This window comes from Beta vulgaris, chromosome 4 (assembly GCF_026745355.1).
Source record: "Beta vulgaris subsp. vulgaris cultivar EL10 chromosome 4, EL10.2, whole genome shotgun sequence".
NCBI classification, from domain to species: Eukaryota; Viridiplantae; Streptophyta; class Magnoliopsida; order Caryophyllales; family Amaranthaceae; genus Beta; species Beta vulgaris.
Window position 1 is genome coordinate 5506550 of NC_079205.1, and position 25171 is coordinate 5531720.

Here is a 25171-nt window from a genome sequence, read left to right on the forward strand (position 1 = left end):
TTACGGTAAAATTAGAGGTTTGAATTCATATAGGGAATTTGACTAGTCAATCCTCTAATTTGAACGTTTGGTAAAGTGAGGTTTCAATTAGCTGCTTGAGTTAAAAAAAAAAAATTTTGAAAAAATTGGGGAGGAGCCTTATGACAGTAAAGTTTTGGGAATGCATGGGTCAAATTACAGTCCTATTTGGCAATTAGCGAATACCTGTTAGCTGTTAACTGATCGTATTAGATGATTTAACTAGCATATTGTATTAGCTGTTTATATAAAAGTGTTTGGTAAGTAGGGAAAGTGTTTGATAAGTAGATGATAGCTGATTAATACTTAATTGTATAATATGGCCAATAAGGACATGCGCATGATGGGTTTTAAAATATACCGCAAGTGCACGGTGTCTGTTTAGCAGAAACTGGCAAATACGGGTCGATCCACAGGGAGAGGAGTTCTACAGATTTATATCAATTATCTAACTACTTCCAGAGAGGAAAATAATTGAGGAATTAATAACTAAGCTAGAATGAACTAGAACACAGAAAAATGGGATTTTATCAAATAATTAAAAACCTAGGGCAATCGATCGGTCCACCATGCTTATACCAGTTTAATCAATATAATATAATTCAACAACACTTGGATTGAGATTCGAATAAATGAAGTATTTCGTTAATCCTTGGTCAGGCATTAACAACTCCTAGATTAACATATGTCAGTACGGTTGCTCAACATAATCAAATCTACCTATTGTAATAAGCCTCTAATGAATATGATCTTTCGATTCTAATTCTTATTAGCTAAACATAACTCATGATATTGCGCAATTACATGAATTAAACAAGTATAACAAATCAATAGGAATTATTCTAATTCAATCCAATTATTGAAGAATATCAAACCACAATAAAAAAGGTATAAACATGGCTTCCCTCTCTAAACCCTAGAAATAGACTACTCACTCATGATGATATTAAACGCAATAAACATAATCAAAGTAAAAGAATTCATAAAATTAAACTAAGTAGAGAAGAATACCAAATGATTGAAGAACGATAGAAAAGGAAATCGACGATCTATATAATCTTCCAATGTAAAGGCTCAACAAAACTAGAGAGCATAAACTAAGTATTTTGGCCCTAAAAACGTAGAAAATGAGATAGTCTAAACGAAAATATTAAAAACCTATTTATACTCTTTACAAAACCGGCTAAAAAAACCCGAAAAAACGCGTCCCGAGAAACCGCCCGGTTGGGCGACGGTGATTCACAACTTACGACAAAAAAAGCAAATCCGCCCGGTCGGGCGCGCAAGCAATTTTGGATCTTTTCTCGCCCGGTTGACCGGGCTAACATTCCTTGCATTTTGTGAAAAATTGATTTCGCCCGGTCGACCGGACGGAGAAACAGTGATTTTGCGTCAACTTGTGAAGGCTGTATCTCTCGAACCAGATGTCGGATTGGGGCGTGTGACCTATCATTGGAAAGCCCTTGAAGTCTAGTTTCCAACCCAACTGGAATTCTTGATTATCAATTGTATATCAAAAGTTATGGCCAAAATAGTGAAAGGTGTCAGTTTTGACACTTCTTTCACCAACTCTTTGCTTCATTCTAACTCGAAATTGTCCCGAAATGATGCATTGTGATCCTTGTGCAAGATATCTTCATCTTCAATGATTAATAGGCTTGATCTTAAATAATCATAATCAATTTGCATCAAAGTAACCTGAAAATGATCAAAACACGCAAACGGGGAGTAGTAGAGCACAATTTACGTAATTCATTCCATTATGCACCTAAATGCTCTAAAGAGAGTTCCAAATGCAATGAAATGCATCTAAAAACTATATATAATTGTGACATATCAGCGCATAATTGTTAGTCTTGTACTTTTTATTGTTTATAGAATAAATATATTTGGTGAATATATATTGGGGATAAGACATACTAATAAATAATAATTTTGACCACATCTATAAAATTCAATATTAATCATTATCTAAAATTTTTAAATATTCAAATCTTTGAGTTGATATATAATTTGTAAATATATTAATAAGGACTTAGACATAATCTATTATTGTACTTTTATTGTTTATAAAGTAAATAAGTTTGGAAAATATATATTGGGAATAAGACATACAAGTAAAAAAATCATAGAAAGACATGCAAGACTAATACAAGATTAACAAAAAAATTTACAAGAATAAGAAAAATCAGAGGAAAAAATAAAATAAAAATAGACTCATTATAGGTTTAGGGATACCTTAGCTTGGTAAGGGTAGTAATTTTAAAGAGCTTTAGGACATAAATGTAATTTCTCCACTCATTCTCGAACCTCTAAATACATGTCCCCAATATTTTCAAAAATAGTTTTTTGAGACCAAAAAGCTATTTCAAACATCTCGTTACCAAACATCTAAATTAGAAGATTGATTAGTCAAATCTTTTAATATGAGTTCAAACATCTTATATTACCCCAAACCTCTCTTTACCAAAAATGACCTACAAATATGTCCTATAGTTTTTGACAATTACATTAATAGAATATAAAAAACAATAATGATTAGGCACATGTCCTTATTGGTCGTTTTATACAATTATATAGCAATTAACTATCAGCTACTTACCAAATATTTTTACACAAACAACTAATATAATCAACTAGAAAGTTTAACTAATACAATTAACTATCATCTATCAGTTAATACAATCAACTAACAACTATCCACTAATTGTCAAACAGGCCACTATCTAAATCTTAGAGGGTTAACGCAAAAGTTTCCTTCTCTAGAAATAACTCGTCTCAGTGCTAGCTAAAAATAGCTCCTCACTAATTGTAATAGTCAAAGTGCTAGCTAAAAATAGCAAAATGCAGATATTTATTAATGAAATTTTAGGATAACCCGTTCCAAAGCCAAAACCGTAGAACTCTAATTGGACACTTATGTGATTACCTATGAGAGTATCTTAGAGGGCCTAGTACAACTGTACAACCACATGCATGATTGCTTAATTGGAGAGCAAGAATGAAAAAGACTACTTTGCATGCATTAGCCAAGCTAGCATATACAGTTCAATAGTCAAGTACAATATATAATGCAGTGGGGCTGGTCAAGTAGGAGACCCGTCTCATCTCCGCCCAATTGGGATGGGGATGGGTCTAGGTTTGGCAGGGATGGGGCGGGGATGGGGATTAAAATTATACCCGTAATGGGTAGTGGAGCGGGTGTAGATTTTATGTTATACCCGTCCCATCCCAGCCCTCCCCGCATATTTATTATTAAAATTCTATTTATATATATATATATATATTACTAATGTATTTGAAGACACTTTTGAAATGTAATAAAACATTTGCCTTTGTTAATGTATTTTAACTTTTCTTTTACTATATTATATTGTGATTTTGTGAAGTAGACAACTATAGTGGGCTTATGGCAGAATTTTCGGTGGATATTTCGCGGGGATGAAGTGGGTATAATGCGGGTACGACGCGGGTGCGGGGGTGGATCTAGAAATACCCCCGCAATGGGTGGTGGGGTGAGGATGGGGATGGAATCTTCCCCCGCAATGGATGGTGGGGCGGGGATGGGGATGAGAATTTAATGCGGGTGCGGATGTGGGGGTACCATCCTCCGCACCCGCCCCACCCAATTAGGGGTGAAAGTTATTCGGATAAGATCCAAAATCCAATCCAATCCAATCCGAAGTAGTAATTCGGATCGGATTCAAACTGTGTTCGGATTGGATTCGGATTGAGATTTTTTGAAAAATTGGATTTTCGGATCGGATTGGATTGAGGTTATTGGATCAAAAAGTCCAATATAACCGAATAGTAATATGCCTTGTATTATGTCTCTGGATTGGACTTAAGTGGTTAACTGATTTTTTATTATAAAAAAACTACTCTATAACCCAATACACATAGCACTTCAATCATTCTTTTGAAGCACTAATTGCACCTAATTCCTCATTTCCTAAATCTACTAGGCTGCTGTTGTGCTTAATTTATTTCATCGAAAAACTAGAGTCTTAAAAAAATAGGATTTTCGGATCGGATCCAATCTAGAGTATAAAATTTCGGATTGGATTGGATCAGATTCAAACCCTAATTGGTTTGGATTCGGATTGAAAAATTAAAATCCAAATTTTATTCGAATCGGATTGGATTAGGCCCTAATCCAAACCGCACACCGAACTTTCACCCCTACGCCCAATTGCCATTCCTAATATATATGAACAAGCTAAGTCTTTCAAACTTCAAAGTATTGCAAATAAAAGAATGGTATATATAGTTTTTTTCAGTTACACCTCAAGGTCATAGAAATACAAGACAAAATTTTACTTACAAAGTCACACAAAAGGAAAAGGAGCCAATCAATAAGATTAAATAAGGAAGAAGTACAAGATTGGAAGAAAGAAGAGAACCATGGTAGTTAGAATGGGTGCAGTAGTACTAGTACTACTAGAAGCGGTATGAGAGGGGTTGGACTTCTGAGCATCAGTGCACTCAAGACCTCGGTGGCTGTCGCGGCAGATGTTTGCGAAAAGGCCAGGCGGGTAGCTGCCGTAGAGGTTAATGTAGCTGAACATAGTGGTAGCACAATTGTTAGTTAAGTCGTTCAAGTCTCTTGCATAAGGGCATGCCAATTCCTTGAAAGCCTCACAACATATCTCAGCAGGATATTTTGGTCCTCTGCATTGGCTTGTTATGACTGTGTAGTTCCAACCCTGAATATCAATTGGGCAATCTGCGATATCAATCAAAGTTGATATTATATCATAATACAATTGTTTTGCTCCATAATGTTGATTTGTGCAACTCTAAAACTTATACGTATATTAGCTAGATCTACCCTCCATCATGTTAGAATTGAATTGTAACAACCATGGTATTGTGTATTGTTCCTTTAAAATAAAATCACTAAATTAATAGTGTTTAGTAGGGGTGTTCATGGGTGGTTCAACCTCTTGAAACAACATTTTGGTTCAGTAATCGTAAGTTTCGGTTCGATCTTTTTCAATCCGTAACCGTTTAGATCGGTTACTGCTTAAACGGTTAACCGTTTTTTCGGTACGGTTTTTCGGTTAAGCATTAACCGTTATTTAATTTATACTAATTTTTTTTACTTAATGTACTATATATTTTCAATATTTTTTTGCATATATTTTAATATTATATATACTCTAATATAAAATGTATTATAAAGTGAATAATAAATCCATTGAAAAATATAACTAACACTAACAATTCACTTCATTTCCTAATCATAGTAATTATATTAGTACTAGAGTTTCCAAGTAATTACATACTTTCCCTAATTGTTATAACTTAGGAACACATATTACAATTAATGTAATTGTTTGAAAATGTCTCATAATAATTAAATAGAGAAAATTATTTTTTTGGTATTTCGGTTAACCATTCACTCAAAATTCATAACCGTAACCATATCGTTTAACCGTTAATTTAATCGGTTCGGTAACGTACCATCGAAACTTTTTTATCGTTACGGTAACCACCCATTTAGACCGATTTTTCGATATTTCAATATAAATTTTCGATTTTTTATGAACACCAATAGTGTTTAGTTGAGTGTAATATTCTTTACTAGGAAATCTGAAAATACACTTAGAACAAGAGTGTATTCGGTTGGGTACTTAGGTAGTTGGGTATGAAACCCTTAGGAAAAGTTGGTTCTTTTTGTTATTTTCTTTTGTTAAGTGTTAAAATAGTTTTCTCTATAGTGGAAAACATTTTACTTCTTAGAAAAAGAAAAATATAGTACTATATATTTTCCTCCTATCCATTCTTTTTCTTTCCTCTTTAATTTCTTCACCCAAACTTTTCATGCAAAGAACTATATAATAATATACATCTATTAATCTATATTTTAAAAATATCAAGTGGCCAACTAAGTTTTTTAGGCATATAAAATCATTTGTTTGCTAGGGGAGTAGTCAGACCACGTACAAAGATTGGACAAAGGCGGCAAGCCAGCAACCACAGGAAAAGAAAATGTCAACGTATTCTATGGCGTACAAGTCAAAGGAAAATGTATTTGACTTTTGAGGGGTGCATTCCCAACTACTTTGTGCAAAAGAAACCGATAAACTAATAAAAAGTTAAAAACTAAAGGGGTATATTACAACAGTAAAAGTAAAAGGTGATTGAAAAAGCCATATAGATAAAGTATTAATTTGGTGATTTACCTTTTTTAGCCTGAAGAAGATTTCGGCCAACGGAAAGTTGAGGGAGTTGCAATCGATCTGTTTCAGATTTAATACAAGTTAAGAGAGACGTTTATATGTATATACAAGTTCATATGTATCTTAATATAATCTTACCTAATATGTTTAGTACTTTTTTTTTGTAAGGAAGATTCCCTTACAAATTAAAAAAGGGAGAAATTAAGAATCTTTTTTGTAAGTGGTGAGAATCGAACCCCTATCACAAGGTGGAAAGAATAATGAGGTTCTCACAACCACTAGGCCAATCTTGATCTTGAATACGTCTAGTATATGGTCTAGCAAGAGATCAGATGTGTTTCAAATTATGTTACATTTAATTTGTTTATATTGTGTGTATATATATATATATATATTCATATTATTCCAATTAAAAAATTATATACCGAAAATTAATAATAAGTCAAATATGTAGAAAATGATCTCTAACTCAACCGTTGATCGATCTAGCCATCTAGGGACAAAAAGATATTAGTTGCCAATAACATGCATGTATAATGTATTTCGTATATGGAACCTTTTATAGTGTATCCCTATATGATTAACAAAAATGATTAAAAAAGACATTCTAGTTAGAATATGACGATAAAATAAAACGAAACCTGAAGAATAAGCAGAAGCTGAAGGAAGGCCAAGGAAGAGAGTCATGAAGATTATTGCTGCTGAAGAATGAAATAAGTTGATGAAATTCCATGGAGTTTGTATACGCTTCTTTGAATACATCGACATTATTTTTTCTTTGTGGTCTTCCTTCTGTATCTAAGCTAGAGGAAATTGAAATGAGGAGGGAAGAGAAAAACTTTAATTGTGTGATTTTGATTTTGTCAATTGCTTGATGGACGTAGACTTATTATTTATTATTGTCAGCCTGCGGTTTTGTATTGTACGTGCATCACACTACTATACTCAAATTATGTAATAGTCAAATAATATTAGTCTATTAGATAAATTTGTTACTTCAGTAACTAGAGAAATTAGTTTACAATTGATTTTTTGTTGTTTAAAGATCATCTTAATCTCCTTTTTGGCAGGGTAATATTTATATATTTCCTCCCTTTTTTTAACAAGTGACACGTTTTCTTTTTAAGGAAATGTCGTAATAAGTGACACATTTAGGCTATGTTCAGTTCATCTTATTTTTGCTTATTTCAGATCTAATCAGATCAGATCAGATCAGATCAGAAAAAATAAGTTCATATCAGATCAGATCAGTCAGTTTTAAAAACTCATTTTTACTATTAAATATCTTTTATTACATATTAGTAAAAATTATAATAATTGAATATTAATAAAGTACTCATTGATACGAATCAAACAAGACCCACATGACTATATTTTTTCTTATATATTGAGAGAAATCTAAAAGATAAGATCTTGTAATCAGATCAGTTCAGAAAAAATAAGTTCAGATCAGATCAGAAAAAATAAGTTCAGATCATATAAGATAAGTTCATATCAGAAAATTTCAGGTGAACTAAACATAGCCTAAATTGGTAAAACAATACTTCTCATTTATTACATCTTACAATGAGTTTGTCTTGTAAGAGACCCTACTTTTAACTTAAAATTAGGCAATGGTAAGCCCAATATTAAAAAGAGAATTAGCCCAATAATGACTAGATTAATTTCTTCCAGTGACTAGTTTAATCCATTTAGTTATTAGGTTTACTTTTATATTAAAATTAGACCATCTCTTTTACTAATGTTTGATTTACAATAAGTGACACATAGCTTAAATTAGTTTTAAAAAAAAACAGCTACCTTATCAGTTCAGCTCCTTTCAACTACCTTATCCGTTGCAACTCTATTTCAACTTGTGTTCCCAAACATATCCTTAATCGTTTCACCTACTCAGTCTAACCAATACTCAAATTTGATTGGTTATATTAGTAGTCCCAACTTTCTCCCTCTAAGCTCTTTTGTATTCTTTCACTTTCTCTCTGTGTCACTTATTAAAAAACGCAGGAAGTATCTCTAATAAAATACTTGGACTTTTGTATCTATAAGAAAATGTTAGTATGTCCTTTGTTACATAATTCATTCAAGGGTTCCGATAACTACAGTCTTAAAGGTTGTGATTAAAAAGAATCTAACTAAAGCCGACTTGAACATGCTTATATGAGTAGACTCAATTATGAACACAAAGTCTTATAAAAGACCGTCTCACGTTAACACTAACGTGAGACGAGTCTGTTTTTCCTCCAAGTCTTAGCCTCGGCCTTCATTTATGGTTTTATGGTTGATAATTGTGATTCTGGCTATTAGTTACCGTTTTCTGATAAATAGTTATGATTTTTGGGTATTTATTAGTTATATATTATTGTTTTTTACACAAAAAACGCACAAAACTCAAATTATTTCCTGCAATTTCGCCACCTTGAATCTCTCCAATGGCGAAAATGTTGAAGAAATTTCAACACTTCTCAAACACAACAATTGCGAAATTTTAATGGGTTCTTCAAACATCACTAAATAGCTAAATCCATATATTATTCAATTTGTTCTTCATCATAATTAGTTTTTTAATCCAACTAAACTTCTAGGTGTCTTCAACTGGTCACATTCTCAATTGGATATTCATCAATATTTGTTTTCTTTCTCAATTTTGGTTGTTCTTCTTTGATATAGTGATCAATGTTCGTAAGGAAAAGGGTTTCTTGATTGAAGCTGCTAATATGTTTTTGTGTGTTAAATATGGTGATTTTTGCCCTAGTTTGGTTTGTTGCAATTCTTTGTTGTCTGACTTATTGAAGAAGAGCATGATTGGTTTGTTTTGGAGGATTTATGATAGAATTAGTGCATTCGTGTTTTTTAGAAAGACATAATTATTTATGCGTGATATTGAAGTTATGGCCAATAAAATGCATTATAATTTGATTTTTATGATACAACTAATATATTTCAGCGTTTAACTAATATACTCCAGCGATTAACTAACATACTCCAGCGACTAACTAATATACTCCAGCGACCAAAGCTATGTTTAGTTCACCTGAAATTTTCTGATCTGAACTTATCTGATCTGATCGGAACTTATTTTTTCTGATCTGATCAGATCTGAACTGATCTGATCTGATCTGATTACAAGATCTTATCTTTTAAATTTTTCTCAATATATAAGAAAAAACATAGTCATGTGGGGTCTTGTTTGATTCGTCTCAATGAGTACTTTATTAATATTCAATTATTATAATTTTTACTAATATGTAATGAAAAATATTTAATAGTATAATGATTTTTAAATATAAGCATGGTCTGATCTGAACTTATTTTTTCTGATCTGATCTAAAATAAGCAAAAATAAGATGAACTGAACATAGCCTAACTTTCTTTTTTACTTCTGAGATTATACCTTGTATTGAAAATATAAGGATATATAAGAGTTATTAATGCTTAAATGTAGCATTTGCCTTCATTCAACACTTGTAATTCATAAGATCAAAATTTTCCTTTTGGCTTCAATTAATTCATTCAACACTTCAGGCTTCAACACTTCTAATCAGAAATTTAATCCGAGGCAAACTAATCAATTTACAGAATTTATAGAGTCAAACCAACGGATAAAGGAGTATTTAATTTCTACATTAGAAATAAAAACCATTCAGTTACTAGTCTATAAATCACAACACACGAGGAAATTTAAGATCCCACATACATTTAACTTGTAGTACTTCCTTGCTTTCCAAATGAAAGATTATTGATCAAATTAAACTTTCATTTCTACATATATTTCATTCCAATTCCAATCTCTTTGTATTATCACATATCCATCTTTAAAAACCATGTTACAAAATGAAGGGAAAGATAGGATTAGTGCTCTATCAAACACACTTCTTTCCATTATCCTATCTTTTATGCAAACAAAAGAGACTGTTAGAACCTGTGTGTTATCCAAAAGATGGAAATATGTTTGGACTAAAGTTCCAGTTTTCGACTTTGCTCCGTTGGATTATGCACCAAGCAAATCCTCTTTCATATCGTTCGTGTACAAGGCCTTAGCCTTCAATCATGCACCGGAACTGAAAATCTTCCGATTGAGTAGTGTCGATATCTTTGAAGACTTTCATGTTCAATCATGGATTTGGTCTATTATGAGACGTGGTGTCGTAGAAGTCGAACTTTGTTCTTTCGGTATAGAAACAAAGATAGCTGAAGGGATCTTTTCCAGTGAGAAACTCAGGGTATTGAAGTTGAGTGGGAAGTTTATTTTCTCTGTTCTTAATTTTAAGCTTCCAAATCTTAAGATTCTTCACCTTTCTGGTGTGATACTTAAAGATAGTCTGTATGATATCAATTCAGTTTTCCCTTTACTAGGAGAACTTGTGCTCTATAATTGGTCTGGTATTAAGATACTAAACATTCATTCATGCTCTTTAAGAATGCTGAAAATCAGGAACTTCGTGCTTCATACTGGAAAAGTACAAGATATAGTCATCGAAGCACCGAACTTGGAATACTTATTTCTTTCAGATAATGTTTCGGTCTATGATATAAGGGGTGCTCGATCGTTGATCGAAGCTAAGATTAATGTTTGCAAACAAAGTTGTGCAATGCGTGAGCTTCTTCACCAAATTTCAGGTTTGAGGAGTTTGCGACTATCAATAGTAACCATACATGTAAGTCGATCAATACTATTAAGGCTATATTTGGCTGAAATGGAGCTGAAACTGATAAGGTGTTTAAAACTTATTAAGTAGCAGCTGAAACTGTTAAGGTGTTGAAACTGATAAGCTAGCTGATTGCATAACTTGTTTGGTAAAATTATTTATGACGGCATAGCTGAAATATCTTTTTAGGCTTAAAAAGAAAGAAAAGAAAATATCTTTTTAGGCTTAAAAAGATAAAAGAAAATAAAAAAATAAAAAAATTTCAACACCTGATCTCAGATGCTATATTTTACTCCAATTCAATTTCAGTTAAATTTTGGACTTAAATTTTATTTAACCCTCCACCAAATACCACTAATTACCTGAAATGCTTCCCCAAACAGAGCCTAAATCTTATTATGGCATTCGAAAGTCAAAACTGTACTATTAAGTCCTCCTGAAGCTACTAACATTGTACTAGTAAAACAGACTAGTAGTACCATACGGATGTTTTTTAGTACTAATGCACATGCTCTTTTCAATACATTCAGTTAACATTTATATCTAATGTGCTCTTCTTAATGAGTTTGCAGCAATCCTTTGAAAATCTGTACCCTCATCAGTTGCCAGTGTTCCATAACTTGACCAATTTGGAGCTAGCAGACGGTACCCGATCCTTTATTCTTCATATGCTAGATCATACGCCAAACCTGGCATCTTTGACCGTGCACAAGCAAAATTACTCTGTTAGTTTCTTGGCTCTTTTAATTTGCTTATCGTATGAATTGTGCAACCTCTGTGTGAATTTAGTTGTCACATTTGACATTACTAGTTCAAATAATATTAGCAGTCTATCAAAACTAATTTACTATAATAGTATAACTTTTTCCAGTGATGCTTAATTCACTAGTTTGTGGTATGAGTTTTCAGGAGAAGTGGATGGATTACTGGAATCCCCTCCCATATTCTACACCGAAATGCTTATCATACGCTCTCAAGGTTATCAAATTCTACGACTTTTGTGGGTTCGAAGAACAAGTGAGTATGGGAGAATATTTCTTGAGAACTGCCGCAAGGTTGAGGGTGCTGAAGATCCACACAGCTCATCGAGATGCTGAGGAAGAAATGAGGGCCTTGATAAGGCTGTTAAACGTTCCCAGGGTCTCAAGGATGTGTGAATTTACTATTTGCACTCCTGGAAAAAATTGGTTTTAGTCGATCATTACCCTTTCTAATAGTACTTAGTTTTTAAAAGAGCTAGTGAATTGCTTTAGTTTTGGTTTAGTTGTTCAGCTAGACATAACACATCGGCAAGTTGATGTATGTGGTTAAATATTTTTGTTGCTTTTACTTTGGTAAACCCTCTTAACACAAAGCATAATGAGAACTAAAATCAACTCTGGAAATTAGTTAAGTATGGTCAAGCATGAAGCCTTTGTCAGATATTACTTGTATTTATCTCTTGTCTTCCTGAATTTTGGTATGTTGCAAAACTACAATTCAATCCAAAATGTACGACGTTTCAACTAATTTCTTTAGATCTGACAGAATTAGAGTAAATATCTAGGCTTGCCTTCAAGGCTCATTTTGGTTATTTGTTATACTAGACATGAAGAACCTTCTTAGTAAAATATAAACAAGGTATGGAGGAAAGAAAACATGTGGCAGAACACATTATGTCACTTGCAAGTTGGAAGCGTAGGCCATATAATATCTCCATTGTTATACCTTGCAAAATCAAGTATTAGTTTACACAAAAACATATCAAGTTACGCAAAACATGTAAAAATTTGCTGCATATAGGTAAATTTTGATCTGTATTCTGCATCACGATAGTGCAAGACTATCGTCATTAAAATCCTCATTGCTGCAATTTGTATTTGTCATCTTTAAGTCTGACAGTTTCTGAGTATATATTAGTCATCTTCATATGGTTTTGGAACACATAACAACACAAACTTTCATAATGTAACATTGTATATTCACATGATCACATGAAAAAACATCTTGAGTAGATATACTGTAATAACAATAGTTTACTTAAGATATGGGGGTAGATGTATGAGTGAATGATCACAAATCACAGGACATTAAAATGAAGATGGAAATATAAGTGAAATCATTAAAAGAATTAGCAACATAGAAACAGAAGACTCTATGTAGTGCTACAACCATTATTCCCAGTGAAGGAAAGTAACCATTCTCAGCAATGAAAGTTGTATAACCTAATTCTAACCCATTTCTTGTGAAGTTCTATGCAACTTTAATATGAAAAATAATAACTAACAGTAACCTCCCTTGATAAGTGACATTTATGTCACTTCTAGGAGTAGTTTTTACATTCTTTTCATAGTTATTTTCATTAATTTCTACCTATTTTAGTCTTTATTTCTTCTTTTTATTTTTAGCTTAATTAGAGTTTTTAGTTATTTTTACCTAGCTTTTAGCTCTTAATTTCATAATTTATGTATTTTCTTTGTTTAAGTAATTTATAGATTGTTTAGTTTAATTTTCTATTATTCTTTCTTTTTAGTTATTATTATTTGTACATGTCTCGTTTCTCCCTCCATGTTTTGATGTTGCTTGTAGGTGAGCATATTGGAGCTATGGTGTGATTTGAAATTATAATGCAGAATTATCCTCCACCAACTATTCATATCTCCACACTAAGCCTTTGCTATACCACAATACAACACCACCATCTTCCCCAATACATCACACCAATCCACCACCATTTTCCTTATCCCCAAACACCGCAGCACCACCATCACCATGGCCTGCAGCACCACCAACATCACCTCCGCAATCTGTCCAAGCCAAAAGGGAGCGGGCGCTCCTATGTTAAACGGAGCGGTCGCTCCGTTTGAAATTGCCACAAAACAGAAGATGGGCAGAATGTATGAGCGACCCATGAGCGACCTTGGAGCGGGCGCTCAAAGCAAAACGTGTAAAAAAATTCATTAAATACATCAATGGCTGTGACTGATTGAAGCTAAATCTATGGTTGAGAGGAGATTTTACAACAGAACAAATTGATTTCGAAAAATAATCAGATGCCTAGATGAATGATGATGATGGCATTGATGAAGATCCACGATTATGATGGACGATGATGATGCGTCGATGTCGCTGATGATGTAGAGAACAGAGACTTGGAGCGACGAAGAAGAAAACAGAAGGAAGTTTGATGGGTTTTTATTTTCAATTTCCAATATTATTTTCCCTTTTTCTTTTCCTTCCGTTCCTCTTTTATTCTTTTCTTTACCCCTTTGTTAACTGTACTTCAATCTCCACGTTTTTGTTCCCTTTTTTTTACTTTCCTTTTTCCATTTTTCTTTCTTTCTTTCCTTTTTATTATTAGGAGTATAAATATCTTAAGTCATCTTTTTTTAGGGAGAGTTTTTTTCATTAGCCTAGTTTTATTTTTTCACCACTCTTAGTTTTAGACTTTTTAGGGTTTTAAGGAGGTTTAGCCTCCATAGATTAGTTTAGGAAGAAAATGGAGAAAACTCAAAGAAAGATGGAAGATTGTAGATTCAAGGGTGACATTTGTATCGAAACTTCAACCATTATCAATGAGCATTTCTTACTCTTTCCCTCTTTTATTGTTTTACTTTAATTGTTTTTCTTAGATTAGTTGTTCATGATTAGTTTAATTATTTATGATTTATTTTATTTAGTTTAATGTTAGATTAATGATTATTAGCATGTTATTAAAGTTTAATTTCTCTAAAGTCCTCATTTTTGTATTTAGGAGTAGTTTGTTGGTTAGGGTTTGGTGAAAACCCAACCATGATTGAATTGGGCATTTGAAATTGGATTTAGAGATTTTTGTGATTAAATTATTGCTTGTTTAGCTCTTCTAATCTATGTTGCATTCTCTTTGATCACTTGAACGTCGTATTAGATGGAGTTGATTGATTTAGGTTGGCATGAGAGTGTGACCTATTGATTTCTATTATTGACTTGGGTTACCTTGAACCTCGGGATATGTTAGTAATGGATGAGAGTCCTTATTTGATGTCTTTGAGGATTTCTCCGCCTATGAGAGTAGGATGGGAGTTGTGTGTTGGGTCAATAGCTAATTCAAGTAGTGTTCATGTATTATCTCTATGTTTGATATTCTTATGTCTATTTCATGATTAGTTGGTGTTTAATCCCATCTCCTAACTTTAGTTATCTTTGATATTTAGCTTTTTCGTAGTTCTTAGTTGGTTATTGACAATTTCCGACTTGATTCCGGCCTAGCTTATTGTTTTATCAATACATTTTGGTGTTCCTTAGTCCCTGTAGATTTCGACCCTTACTTATCACTTTACCTAGTTTAGTGATTTAGTTAGGTTTGTTTGATTTTAGGAGGCTAATAACAACCTAGTTTTTTCCCTTGTCAACCCCCCCTCAAATCCTGTAAATACAGCTAATACTAGAGATACATGAGTTGGGAAAACCCCAAATAAGAGTAAACATAATTTGTTAGTGTTTAGTTGCTGTAATTTCATCCTTTTTTTATTTATTAATTTCGTAAAAGTGAATGGTTTTGGTTGTTCACCATGATTTTCGGCTTCTGCAGACCTGCAGTGCAAGCCAACATTTTTTTTATTCATGACCCCCCAAATCTGATGCAGTATTGTAAGAAAAACGCATCGATTAATCAACTTAACTGATGCGGTTTCCCTGCAAAACCGGATCAGTTAGTAGTCAACTGATCCGATCATAATCGGATCAGTTGATTACTGTTATCCGCTCTGTACAGACTTAGAGGTGGTAAACGGGTCAAACGGGTCGGGTACGGGTTGGGTTAAAACGGGTCAGGTCATAATCGGGTCAACTTTTTGTTCTGGTCGGGTCGAATTTGTTCGGGTACGGGTTAATATCGGGTCAATGAGATTTCGGGTCATATCGGGTCGGGTTAGAACAGATCGGGTTAGATCGGGTTTCCATCTCCCAAATAAATAAAATACATATAAAACTAATGAGAGTAGATTAAATAATTCATGGACAGTGGCTAAATTATATAAAATATTTCAATACAATATTTTCCTTAAATTTGTTTAAAAAGTAACTAATATGACAACTTTTCGGGTCGGGTTCGGGTTGTGGTCATCATTTTCGGGTCATTTTCGGGTCGGGTAGATTCGCGTTTGGGTGGATTCGGGTTCGGGTCATATTCGGATCTATTTTAATTCGGGTCAGGTTTGGGTCGGGTCGGGTTATTTCGGGTTTCGGGTCATATTCGGGTCGTTAGTTTCGGGTGAAAAACGGGTTTCGGGTCGAGCATTCAGATCGGGTCAACGGGTGCGGGTCAATTTTGCCGGCTATATCTGTACTAAAATGGATCTGTATGTCCGATTTTAACCTGATCGGATGAACCTTTCTACTAGTGTTAGAACACTTGATTTTTAGATGATTACTGACCAATCCGTTTTACTTTTTTCTTTTTCAAAGTATCGATCATTCGAAATTTTTATTACAACAAGTGTTGCAATTTTTCAAGAAACAATTGCTGCAATTTTACAGAAAACAGGTGTATACATCATGACTTCGAATACTATGAGAATTATCGCAGTATCCTTAAGTTGACAACTGAAAAGTGATACACAAGCAAATTGGCAGAAGCCACGAGCTTCAACTCAATCACTTATTCACTATCATAAGCTCACTCAATCAGACACCTCTACAATCTGGTTCACTGAGGGCTCTGAGCATATCAACAATACAGTAAAGAAATAGTGACATTAGAGCTGACTCTTCAAGGTGACAACAACAAGCACAAACATAAGAAGGGAAACGAAACTCTGGCGAGCAATGGCGGCAAAATGGCGGTGAACTAGTAGGAGGGGAAGAGGGACGTGCGAGGAAACAAAAAGAGACAGGGGAAAGATGAGGAATGAGGGTTTCCTCTAAATCAATTGTTGGACAATTGAACTAAATATTTTGGTGCGGACTTTAGAATTCAAAGTAGAGGTAAAAATGAGAGAATTAAGTATTACTGCTTGCTCATTATATTTCAATTAATGAAACTACGGGGGCGTTTGGTTCATATAATGGTATGAGTTTGGAATCATGAATGAAATCAAGGTGGTATGGGTTTGGAACTTGATACTTAGGGGGCGTTTGGTTCACAAAATATAGGTATGAGGTATGGGGTTGGAATGGGCTAAACCCATACCTAGTGTTTGGTTAGTAAAATTTTGATTTTAAAACCAATACCTTAAACCCATGAGGTATGGGGTTGAGAAACCCATGGGGGAGGTGGGTTTGGCTCATTCCAACCCTAGGTATCAAATTATTTAAGATAAAACATCTTGTTGCACAAAAATAAAAAACGCTCATCTTCTTCCTTGTGATACTACTGCGTGCCGAAGCCAGGTACTCCATGTTTTTCTCTACTTTCTTCTACTGCAATTTTTTTTTTTGTCTTTTAGTTCTTAATTTGCTTGTGTGTCAATTACACCAAGATATTTGTTTTAACCCACCCTAAACATATCGATACTTCCTTCTTCATTAATTTTGATACAACAAGATAATCGCTCTCACGTTTGTTAATTTTGTCATATTGTGCTTTGTGCATGTTTTTGTCAATAAATTTTCCTTTAGCCCTTTAGCATCTTGTTCTGTATTTTTTGTATGCTCATTGATTCTCCTGCTAGATTAATCATGAGCTTCTATCTAAAGAAAGTTTGCGTGTATTACTCCACAATATATTGAAGTTCTTGTGTGTTAGGTTCTTAATATTGGTGTTATTTTTTTTTTACAGAATAGTAAGTGATTTATATTATTTGTTGGTGATAATAGTGCTATGTTTTTTTTTTGACAGAATAATAAGTGCTCTATATTATTTGTTGGTGATAATAGTGTTATGTTTTTTTTTTGACAGAATAATAAGTGCATATATATTATGTGGCAATTCTAAGTAGATGATTTAGTAATATATGACTATTAGTCTTGTAGAATTTCAGATTTATTCTTATCCTCGTTAATTCATTAAAGTTAATACTTACAACTACTTATAATTATGTATTTATGTGATGAAATACAGAAAAAATCATTAGAATTGCTTTATAGTATCACGGTTGAATTATTTAAAATAAGACATAAGACAAAATAAAATAATATTAATTTCATTCCTGATTCCAGAGACATTTTAAACCAAACACTAGGTATGGGGATAAATTTGATTCCAGAACTGAACCAAACACATGGTATTAGGAATCAAGTTCCAACCCCATACCACTCTTATCTGATTCCTGATTCCAAACCCATACCAACCTACGAACCAAACGCCCCCTTAATACCTTGTGTTTGGTTCATTTAGGAAAGAGAAATCTTCTTTTATTTGATACCTAGAATTAAGGTATGAGCCATACCCACCTCCCTCCATGGGTTTCTAAACCCTATACCTTCTGGGTTTGAGGTATGGGTTTAAAATTTAGAAATAAGTTAAACAAACACTAGATATGGGTTTTGTTCATTCCAAACCCATACCTCGTACCTAAAACTAGTGAACCAACAAATTTAAAATATAGACACATGACTAGGTAGTGGCCTAATGGATGAGACCATTCCTATACTACATAACAAGACTAAACTAACACATGCTAAATTATTTAATAAACAACCCACTAATATATTGTTAAACCTTAGGAACTACTTAACTACTCTTAACTAAGAAATGTTCCCTATAATTTCGAGAGCACTTCTAACATATCCCCTTGCCTCGAAATATGTAGGAGCCAACATTAAACACTGGTCACAATTATCCTTCTTGATAATTCTTCTCGCATGATGGACCTTTATTTTTTTTAATCTTCACGAAACTTTTCTTTTCATTAACATGGAAGCACTTCTCTTCCTAATGTAATGCACTTCTCACTACCATCTTCAAATTTGTTGGTGAACTTCTCATCAACCTTCAATGAATGGAGCACTTCTCTCTATAAGTCTATTCGATATAGTCTTCCGAATTTGACCACATCTACTACTAAAATTTCGAAAATTGTGTCTGCGTTGACTTTGACTTCCACCATGACCAGATTGTCAATTATCTGATTTTCTTGTAAAGGCTGCCCCATCACCCTAAATATTGTCTCCCTCTTTTTTATAGTAACCAAAAATAATTTCATAGACTAAATGCACACATCGAAAAAAAAAACCATTACTTGCCATGGTTGATCACTGACACTCACAATTTTTTTTTTGTTTCTATAATTTTCTCTCAAAACTTTTTTTTTATCTCTCTTTCTCTCCTTTCTTGTTCCTTTTCTTCTTCATTAGATCTAACTTGATACTCTGATACCATGTAAAACTTAAAAGTAGAGTTAAAAATGAGAGAGTTAAGTATTACTGCTTGCTCATTATATTTCAACTAATGAAACTACATGAGTCCTTAAATAGGCTTAGGAATAAACCAACAAATCTAAAATATAGGCACATGACTAGGTAGTGACCTAATGGATAAGACCCACTCCTATACTATATAACAAGATTAAACTAACACATGCGAAATTGTTTAATAAACAACCCACTAACATATTACTAAATCTTGCGAACTACTCAACTACTCTTAACTAAGAAATGCTCCTATAATTTCGGAAGCACTTCCAGCATGGGATTCTTAGGTTGTTTGAGAGGAAGAGGGAGGGCCGATGGGTGGTTTCCGATGTGTAGTGGTAGGGAGGGGGTAGTTTCTAGTAGAGGAGGGAGAAAATGGCGAGGTGGTGGTCTGAATCCTAATTTTAACAAACAATAGACCTCCTTATTGTTTTTTTTTCTTATACGAAAAACCCTGACTACTAGAGATCTTTATTCAATAGGCAAAAATCAGAAGCTATTACATTATCTACCAATTACCAAACACAACCTTTTTTTCATTACTAAAGTTTTAACTAAGCTATACTTATTTTACCTGATTTTCACTGATATGGTATGATTTGAACTTATTTTTTCTGATCTGATCTAAACTTGTATTTTACAAAACATATTAATACAATGTATATCGTTACTAGTATTACTATTACTACTATCATTTTATTACTATCACAACAGTTAGTAATAAAATAATAATAATAATAATAGCTATTACTTCCTCCTTTTTTTTTTTTACTTGCAACACTTTCTACTTTTGCTTTTCCTTTACCTTTACCTTTACCTACCTTTACCTTTATCTCTAACTCTCTCCAATCACATGGGGGCCCTCTACTTTTTTCCTCTCTACCTCTCTCCTACCCAAATTTTTCATTGGAATTGATGGAAAAAAAGTGTAGCAAGTAAAATAACGAGAAAGTATTATTATTATAATAGCACTTTTTTTTAAAGGAACACATAGTTATGAACATATAATTAAAAAATTAAAAAACACGTATATTAGGTAATAATAACATTGTTCATGAAACAAAACATATTATTTATGTTTAAGGTCCATTTATAATAAGAACTTAGGTAGTAATGAAAATAATAATAATAATAATAATAATAATAATAATAATAATAATAATAATAATAAGATAATAATAATAATAAGATAATAATAATAATAATAATAATAATAATAATAATAATAATAACAACAACAAAATAACATATAGATGTTACTTTTATGTTGATGACATGTTCGGATTTAACTAGCAACATGTCCTTTTTTTATATCAATCAATTATTCTTTTTTAATTATAAATAAAGCTATAAACAATATAGAGTCTATGATCTTGGATAAATTGTTATATGATTCTCATGTTTTATATAAACTTTTTTTTAAAGGTAAGTTGAAATTCCTTGTAGAGAAAATTTGAAAGTGATGCCTCCATCAGAAGACATGTTTGAAACTTAATTATCATTACTCATCTCTTTGTACTACAATGGGAAGATGTTTTGGAATATTTAAAAAGAGATGGAAAATATTGTCGAACAATGCCGAACATGGACATCCCATATCAATTGAATATTGTTGTTTGTGCATTCACTCTTCAAAATTTCATTCAATTATATAGGTTAGATATTTCAAGAATCGTAAATATGGCAGCAAGTAGAGCAGATTGTGATATGTGATATGTGATATGTGATATGTGATATGTTCAACAACTTAGAAATAAATGAATAAGGTACAACTCAAATTTGCTAAGGATGGAATTGCACCGTTGATCAACATTGCAGAACATGAGCAAATTCAGCATTTTAGATTTAGTTTTTCAAGTCATAACGCTTAACGCATACCCTTTAAACAACAGATAGGCTAACTCAACACAACATAGTCTAGAGGTTTGAAGGATCTCTACAAATTACAATTTTGCAAACAGATGAAGCAATAGGAATCTCCATTAACTTTGAAATTGCATCGATCTCCTTCATTGAGGACCTCTTCAAATGGATCCTGATGATTTGTAATACCGTTGCATATTGTAACAAGTACCTTGTCACAACATGATCAATCATTTGATAGCTGTAAATGTCAATGACTTTAAGCGTTGATGACAAACACTTGGGCACCACAGTTGGAGGCAGATCAGACGGCTCCTCCCTTTTACGATCTAACATCAGACGCTTAACCTAACATTACACCCCAAATAAAAAAGAAACATGGTTCACATTCATTTTCAAAAAAAAAACATCATATGTAGCTTTAGAGCTATGACTAACAGACTAAGCATAATTAAATAAAGTTGCAACTAATAATATTATGGAACAACACATGAATCCGTCTACTTAATATCATTCTTTTGCTCAAAAGAAACTCTGAAGATCAGAGAAAGATAGGCAATCCATTGGTACTTACCCCATATTTAAGTGACACAAGGTTGGGTGCATGTTCACATAGCAGAACGAGCATCATTAAATGTGAAGGATGCTTATTAGACAACCAAGAACCGACATCTAAACATGTTAATTTAGGAAATATGGGAAGTTGATTCACAGCTCGTAGTTCCCCAGCAAAATCATGGAACTGCAAAAAGAGGGGAAAGATAGTAAGACGTAAAATCAACATAATACATAGAAATTATTATGTGCATGAGAGAGCATGCTTTTTACCCATTCTGTAGTGACTATATCTAAAGTTTTCAAGCTGGGAATTTGCTTCAACATTTCCACCAGTCCATAACCCCGTATACGAAACTGAGCTTCAGCTAATGACGGGGCGTTAATCTTCAACTTAGGCTATGTTTGGCAACACCGACTGAAATGGAGCTAAAACTGATAAGGTAACTGAAACTGATTAGGTAGCAGCTGAAACTGTTAAGGTACTGAAACTGATAAGCTGGCTGATTGCATAACCTGTTTGGTAATATTATTTATGACGGTAGCTGAAATATCTTTTTAGCCTTAAAAAAAACAAAGAAAATATCTTATTAGACTCAAAAAGATAAAAAGAAATAATAAAAAATTAAATTTTAGCACCTGATCTCAGAAGCTATATTTTACTCCAACTCAATTTCAGCCAAATTTTGGACTTAAATTTTATTTAAGTTCCTTCACCAAACACCACTAGTCATATAAGGTGACTTCAAATTATAGCACCTTATCATTTAAGTCACCTGAAATGGTTCTCCAAACAGAGCCTTAATGTCTGAAACATGATTATAATTAAACAGATATTCAAGACTTGGAGCATCAATTATTACAGTTGGGTTCTGCAATCGGGTCACAATATCTTGCATCTCCAATCTCCTTAATGAAGAAGAACGGAAACAAACACTCCCCAAATTCTGACAATAATTAATAACAAATTCTTCAAGACATGGTAAACCCGACCAGAAGATGTCATCTAAACAAACATCGTCATCAATGAATTTAAAATTTACAAGATGGAGAATCAGGAGCTTTGGTAGGAAGAGATTTGATAAGGAAAACCAGCAGGGAGCTGGAGCTAGACATATTCCATAGCCATACAACTCTGATGCACGGACACTCTCTACAGGTCAACGTGTCGCGTTTCCGACACTTTAAACGTTTCCGACACTTTAGGACACTTTCAGACACTCTAAATTTTCTTTTGAAGATAACTAGTGAATTGAAACGAGACCGACGTAGTTTTTTGTTACTAGAAGAAATGTTTTCCCTCTCAACCTTACTTTTTCCTTTCAATATCTCTAAATCTTGCAAAATATAGCCTAATCTACTATCAAAACTGCAAAATATCGTGTTCTCTAATGTTTCCCCCGCGTTTTTTCACTTTTAGAATTTACGTTTCCCCGTATCTACGTGTCCCCGTGTCCGTGTCAGTGTCCCGTGTCCGTGCAACTTAGCCATACAACTTTAGCACCTTGAGATTCTCACTCACAAGATTCCCCTTTAATGGTCTTGTAATCTTTTTTGGTAATGGCATGCACCCAACCTCAATTTCAAAGATGTTACGTCTCATAACATTCCTCATCCATGAACAGAAATGCAAGATATCAATATCATTCCTGAAGTGAAGTCGAAAGAGTCGTAAGAAAGGTGCATCATTAAGGATCAGAACCCTGTCAACAAAAGCTTTGAAACTTAATGACGATTGCATTATTTTATATTCAAACAAGTCGATAACAGGGACTCTTGTCCAAATAAACTCCCATCTTTTGGACAATACACTTGTTGCAACAGCTTCTTTCGTATGCATGAAAGAGAGGATATGAGTGAGAATCTCATCCGGTAAGCTACTAATCCTGTCTACATCTTCAATCTCCGTCATTGTGGATCTTCTATGAAACAACACAAACAAAATTAGCACATTAAATAACTAGTACTAATGTTCAAAGAATTAGCAAACATGATTAAAGGCAATAAACAAGGAAGTAAGAACAGATGGGTACAATGTTAAAGCCTTACTGATTGACAAAAAGTTTTGATGTTGAGCGTATTGCAACTATGCTTTGTACTGAGACGAGAAATTAAACATTGTTGGATTTTTATAGGGAGAAATGATTGGTATAATAAAAAGTGTGAAAGTCAAGCGCTGCTAAATATAGTGAATACAGTGTACTAAACATTATTGTTGGATTTTTAACCGTCTCTCGTTTCCAAGAACAAAGTTTTCTTGTGTTTCCAACTTCCAAGGAAGTAGAAGTTTAGGAGTCTCCTAAACCTTGCTCAAAATATTAATGAAGCAACCATGCAGAAGTCAATTGAATCATTACCTAGACAAAAAAGACTTTCTCCGCTAACTAATACCTTTATTACAAAGATTTTGGACCCAATATTATTGACAAGTTACATACTTACAGCCAATATATATATATATATATATTTTAAAACCCAATGTACCCCTCCCCCTCACAAATAAATGATAGAAAGTAATCAACAAAAATTATATGCGAAAACTCTAACATGCAACCTCCCATTTGAAATATGAACACTCTAACCAACTATTTTACCATCACTATTTGGTTTTTATAGGGGGGAAATATATATATATAACATACATCTAAGAAAAACATTTTAACATATAATTACTTACATCCCACAATATTCCCACAATCATTAAGGAGACCCATCATTTACATCCAATTATCTCAAAAGTTATGGCCCATATACTTGGTAGCTCATGTGGCCTACCAACATCGAAAGTGCAATATTGCTACTGCTAATAGTCCCTCCTTCATTTGTTTGCTCCATAGACATCAAAGATCCAGACCAAACATCTAATACACATTCAGGTGACTCATAAAACTCAACATTCTCATAGAAGTAAGAAGTACAAATACAAGTGCTACTCTTCCCTTCATAGAGGGGAAGGACATATTTTTTTACGTTCTTTTTCTTTCTTAAAATCGCATATATGGACAGTTTAAATTTCTTTTGAATTTGCTACCTACAGGCTACATGGACTTTGTAGGAAACGAAATTGTTTAAAGACAACATAATAATTCTCTTTTTAAAACAATTAAGTACAAATGTATATATCAACACTCATTAATCTAATGGTAATTAAACTCTTAAAAATTTTATAACCTTCCTAATTAACCCCATTATATTATTTTATTGGATCTGATTATATTCTTACACATTAACCTAAATTTCAAAATGAGGTTGTATTATAGTCTTTGTAATTCATTTTATATTTAATATACGTACTCTCTTGAACTTGAGAGTTATGCTGATCAATAATTCATATTATACTTTACTATGTAGATATTTAAAAGGAACCGGAAGATCATTTTACGAGCACTATCCAAATCCTATATTTTTTTTCAATTACGTCAAGTGTTTGATTTAACACTTTAAATTCATAGTGATAGATGATCTGAAAAATCTCCCGGGTCAACAACTAATTTCTTCCAAAACTGATGTGTTCTTGAGAAAATATTTAACCATTTCAAGTTCCTATTTTGTCCCTTTGTAGTCGTTATTATGGACAGCAATATACTATCTGCA

The 25171-nt window shown here is 33.0% G+C and overlaps 3 protein-coding genes across 3 annotated transcripts; 1 reads left to right on the forward strand and 2 right to left on the reverse strand.

Moving 5' to 3' along the window:
• Nucleotides 1-4265: 4265 nt before the first annotated feature.
• LOC104907056 (GPI-anchored protein LLG1) lies at nucleotides 4266-7070 on the reverse strand. The gene is made up of 3 exons (XM_010695915.4): nucleotides 6845-7070; nucleotides 6207-6263; nucleotides 4266-4744 (listed from the first exon to the last, which is right to left on the reverse strand). Exons 1-3 carry the CDS (start codon nucleotides 6969-6971, stop codon nucleotides 4380-4382), a joined length of 549 nt encoding a protein of 182 aa, XP_010694217.2. The 5' UTR covers nucleotides 6972-7070; the 3' UTR covers nucleotides 4266-4379.
• A 2954-nt stretch (nucleotides 7071-10024) lies between these two features.
• Nucleotides 10025-11946, forward strand: LOC104907137 (FBD-associated F-box protein At5g56370-like). The gene is made up of 3 exons (XM_010696024.2): nucleotides 10025-10858; nucleotides 11422-11494; nucleotides 11759-11946. The coding sequence occupies exons 1-3, from the start codon at nucleotides 10025-10027 to the stop codon at nucleotides 11944-11946; spliced, it is 1095 nt and encodes a 364-aa protein (XP_010694326.2).
• A 9130-nt stretch (nucleotides 11947-21076) lies between these two features.
• LOC104907138 (F-box/FBD/LRR-repeat protein At4g26340-like) lies at nucleotides 21077-23489 on the reverse strand. Its single transcript, XM_048641889.1, has 5 exons — nucleotides 23082-23489; nucleotides 22354-22524; nucleotides 21851-21976; nucleotides 21597-21764; nucleotides 21077-21370 (listed from the first exon to the last, which is right to left on the reverse strand). Exons 1-5 carry the CDS (start codon nucleotides 23487-23489, stop codon nucleotides 21077-21079), a joined length of 1167 nt encoding a protein of 388 aa, XP_048497846.1.
• Nucleotides 23490-25171: the final 1682 nt, after the last annotated feature.

What these genes read in the sequence shown, in the direction of transcription:
- LOC104907056 (XM_010695915.4), bottom strand. Translation starts at nt 6,971, where the DNA reads ATGTCGATGTATTCAAAGAAGCGTATACAAACTCCATGGAATTTCATC. An exon ending in AGCTTCTGCTTATTCTTCAG is followed by an intron (nt 6,264 to 6,844) that starts GTTTCGTTTTAT and finishes AATCTGAAACAG; the next exon opens with ATCGATTGCAACTCCCTCAA. An exon ending in TCTTCTTCAGGCTAAAAAAG is followed by an intron (nt 4,745 to 6,206) that starts GTAAATCACCAA and finishes TTGATATCGCAG; the next exon opens with ATTGCCCAATTGATATTCAG.
- LOC104907137 (XM_010696024.2), top strand. Translation starts at nt 10,025, where the DNA reads ATGTTACAAAATGAAGGGAAAGATAGGATTAGTGCTCTATCAAACACA. An exon ending in TATCAATAGTAACCATACAT is followed by an intron (nt 10,859 to 11,421) that starts GTAAGTCGATCA and finishes ATGAGTTTGCAG; the next exon opens with CAATCCTTTGAAAATCTGTA. An exon ending in CAATTTGGAGCTAGCAGACG is followed by an intron (nt 11,495 to 11,758) that starts GTACCCGATCCT and finishes ATGAGTTTTCAG; the next exon opens with GAGAAGTGGATGGATTACTG.
- LOC104907138 (XM_048641889.1), bottom strand. Translation starts at nt 23,489, where the DNA reads ATGACGGAGATTGAAGATGTAGACAGGATTAGTAGCTTACCGGATGAG. An exon ending in TGTTTGGAGAACCATTTCAG is followed by an intron (nt 21,977 to 22,353) that starts GTGACTTAAATG and finishes TGCCAAACATAG; the next exon opens with CCTAAGTTGAAGATTAACGC. An exon ending in ATATAGTCACTACAGAATGG is followed by an intron (nt 21,765 to 21,850) that starts GTAAAAAGCATG and finishes CTCTTTTTGCAG; the next exon opens with TTCCATGATTTTGCTGGGGA.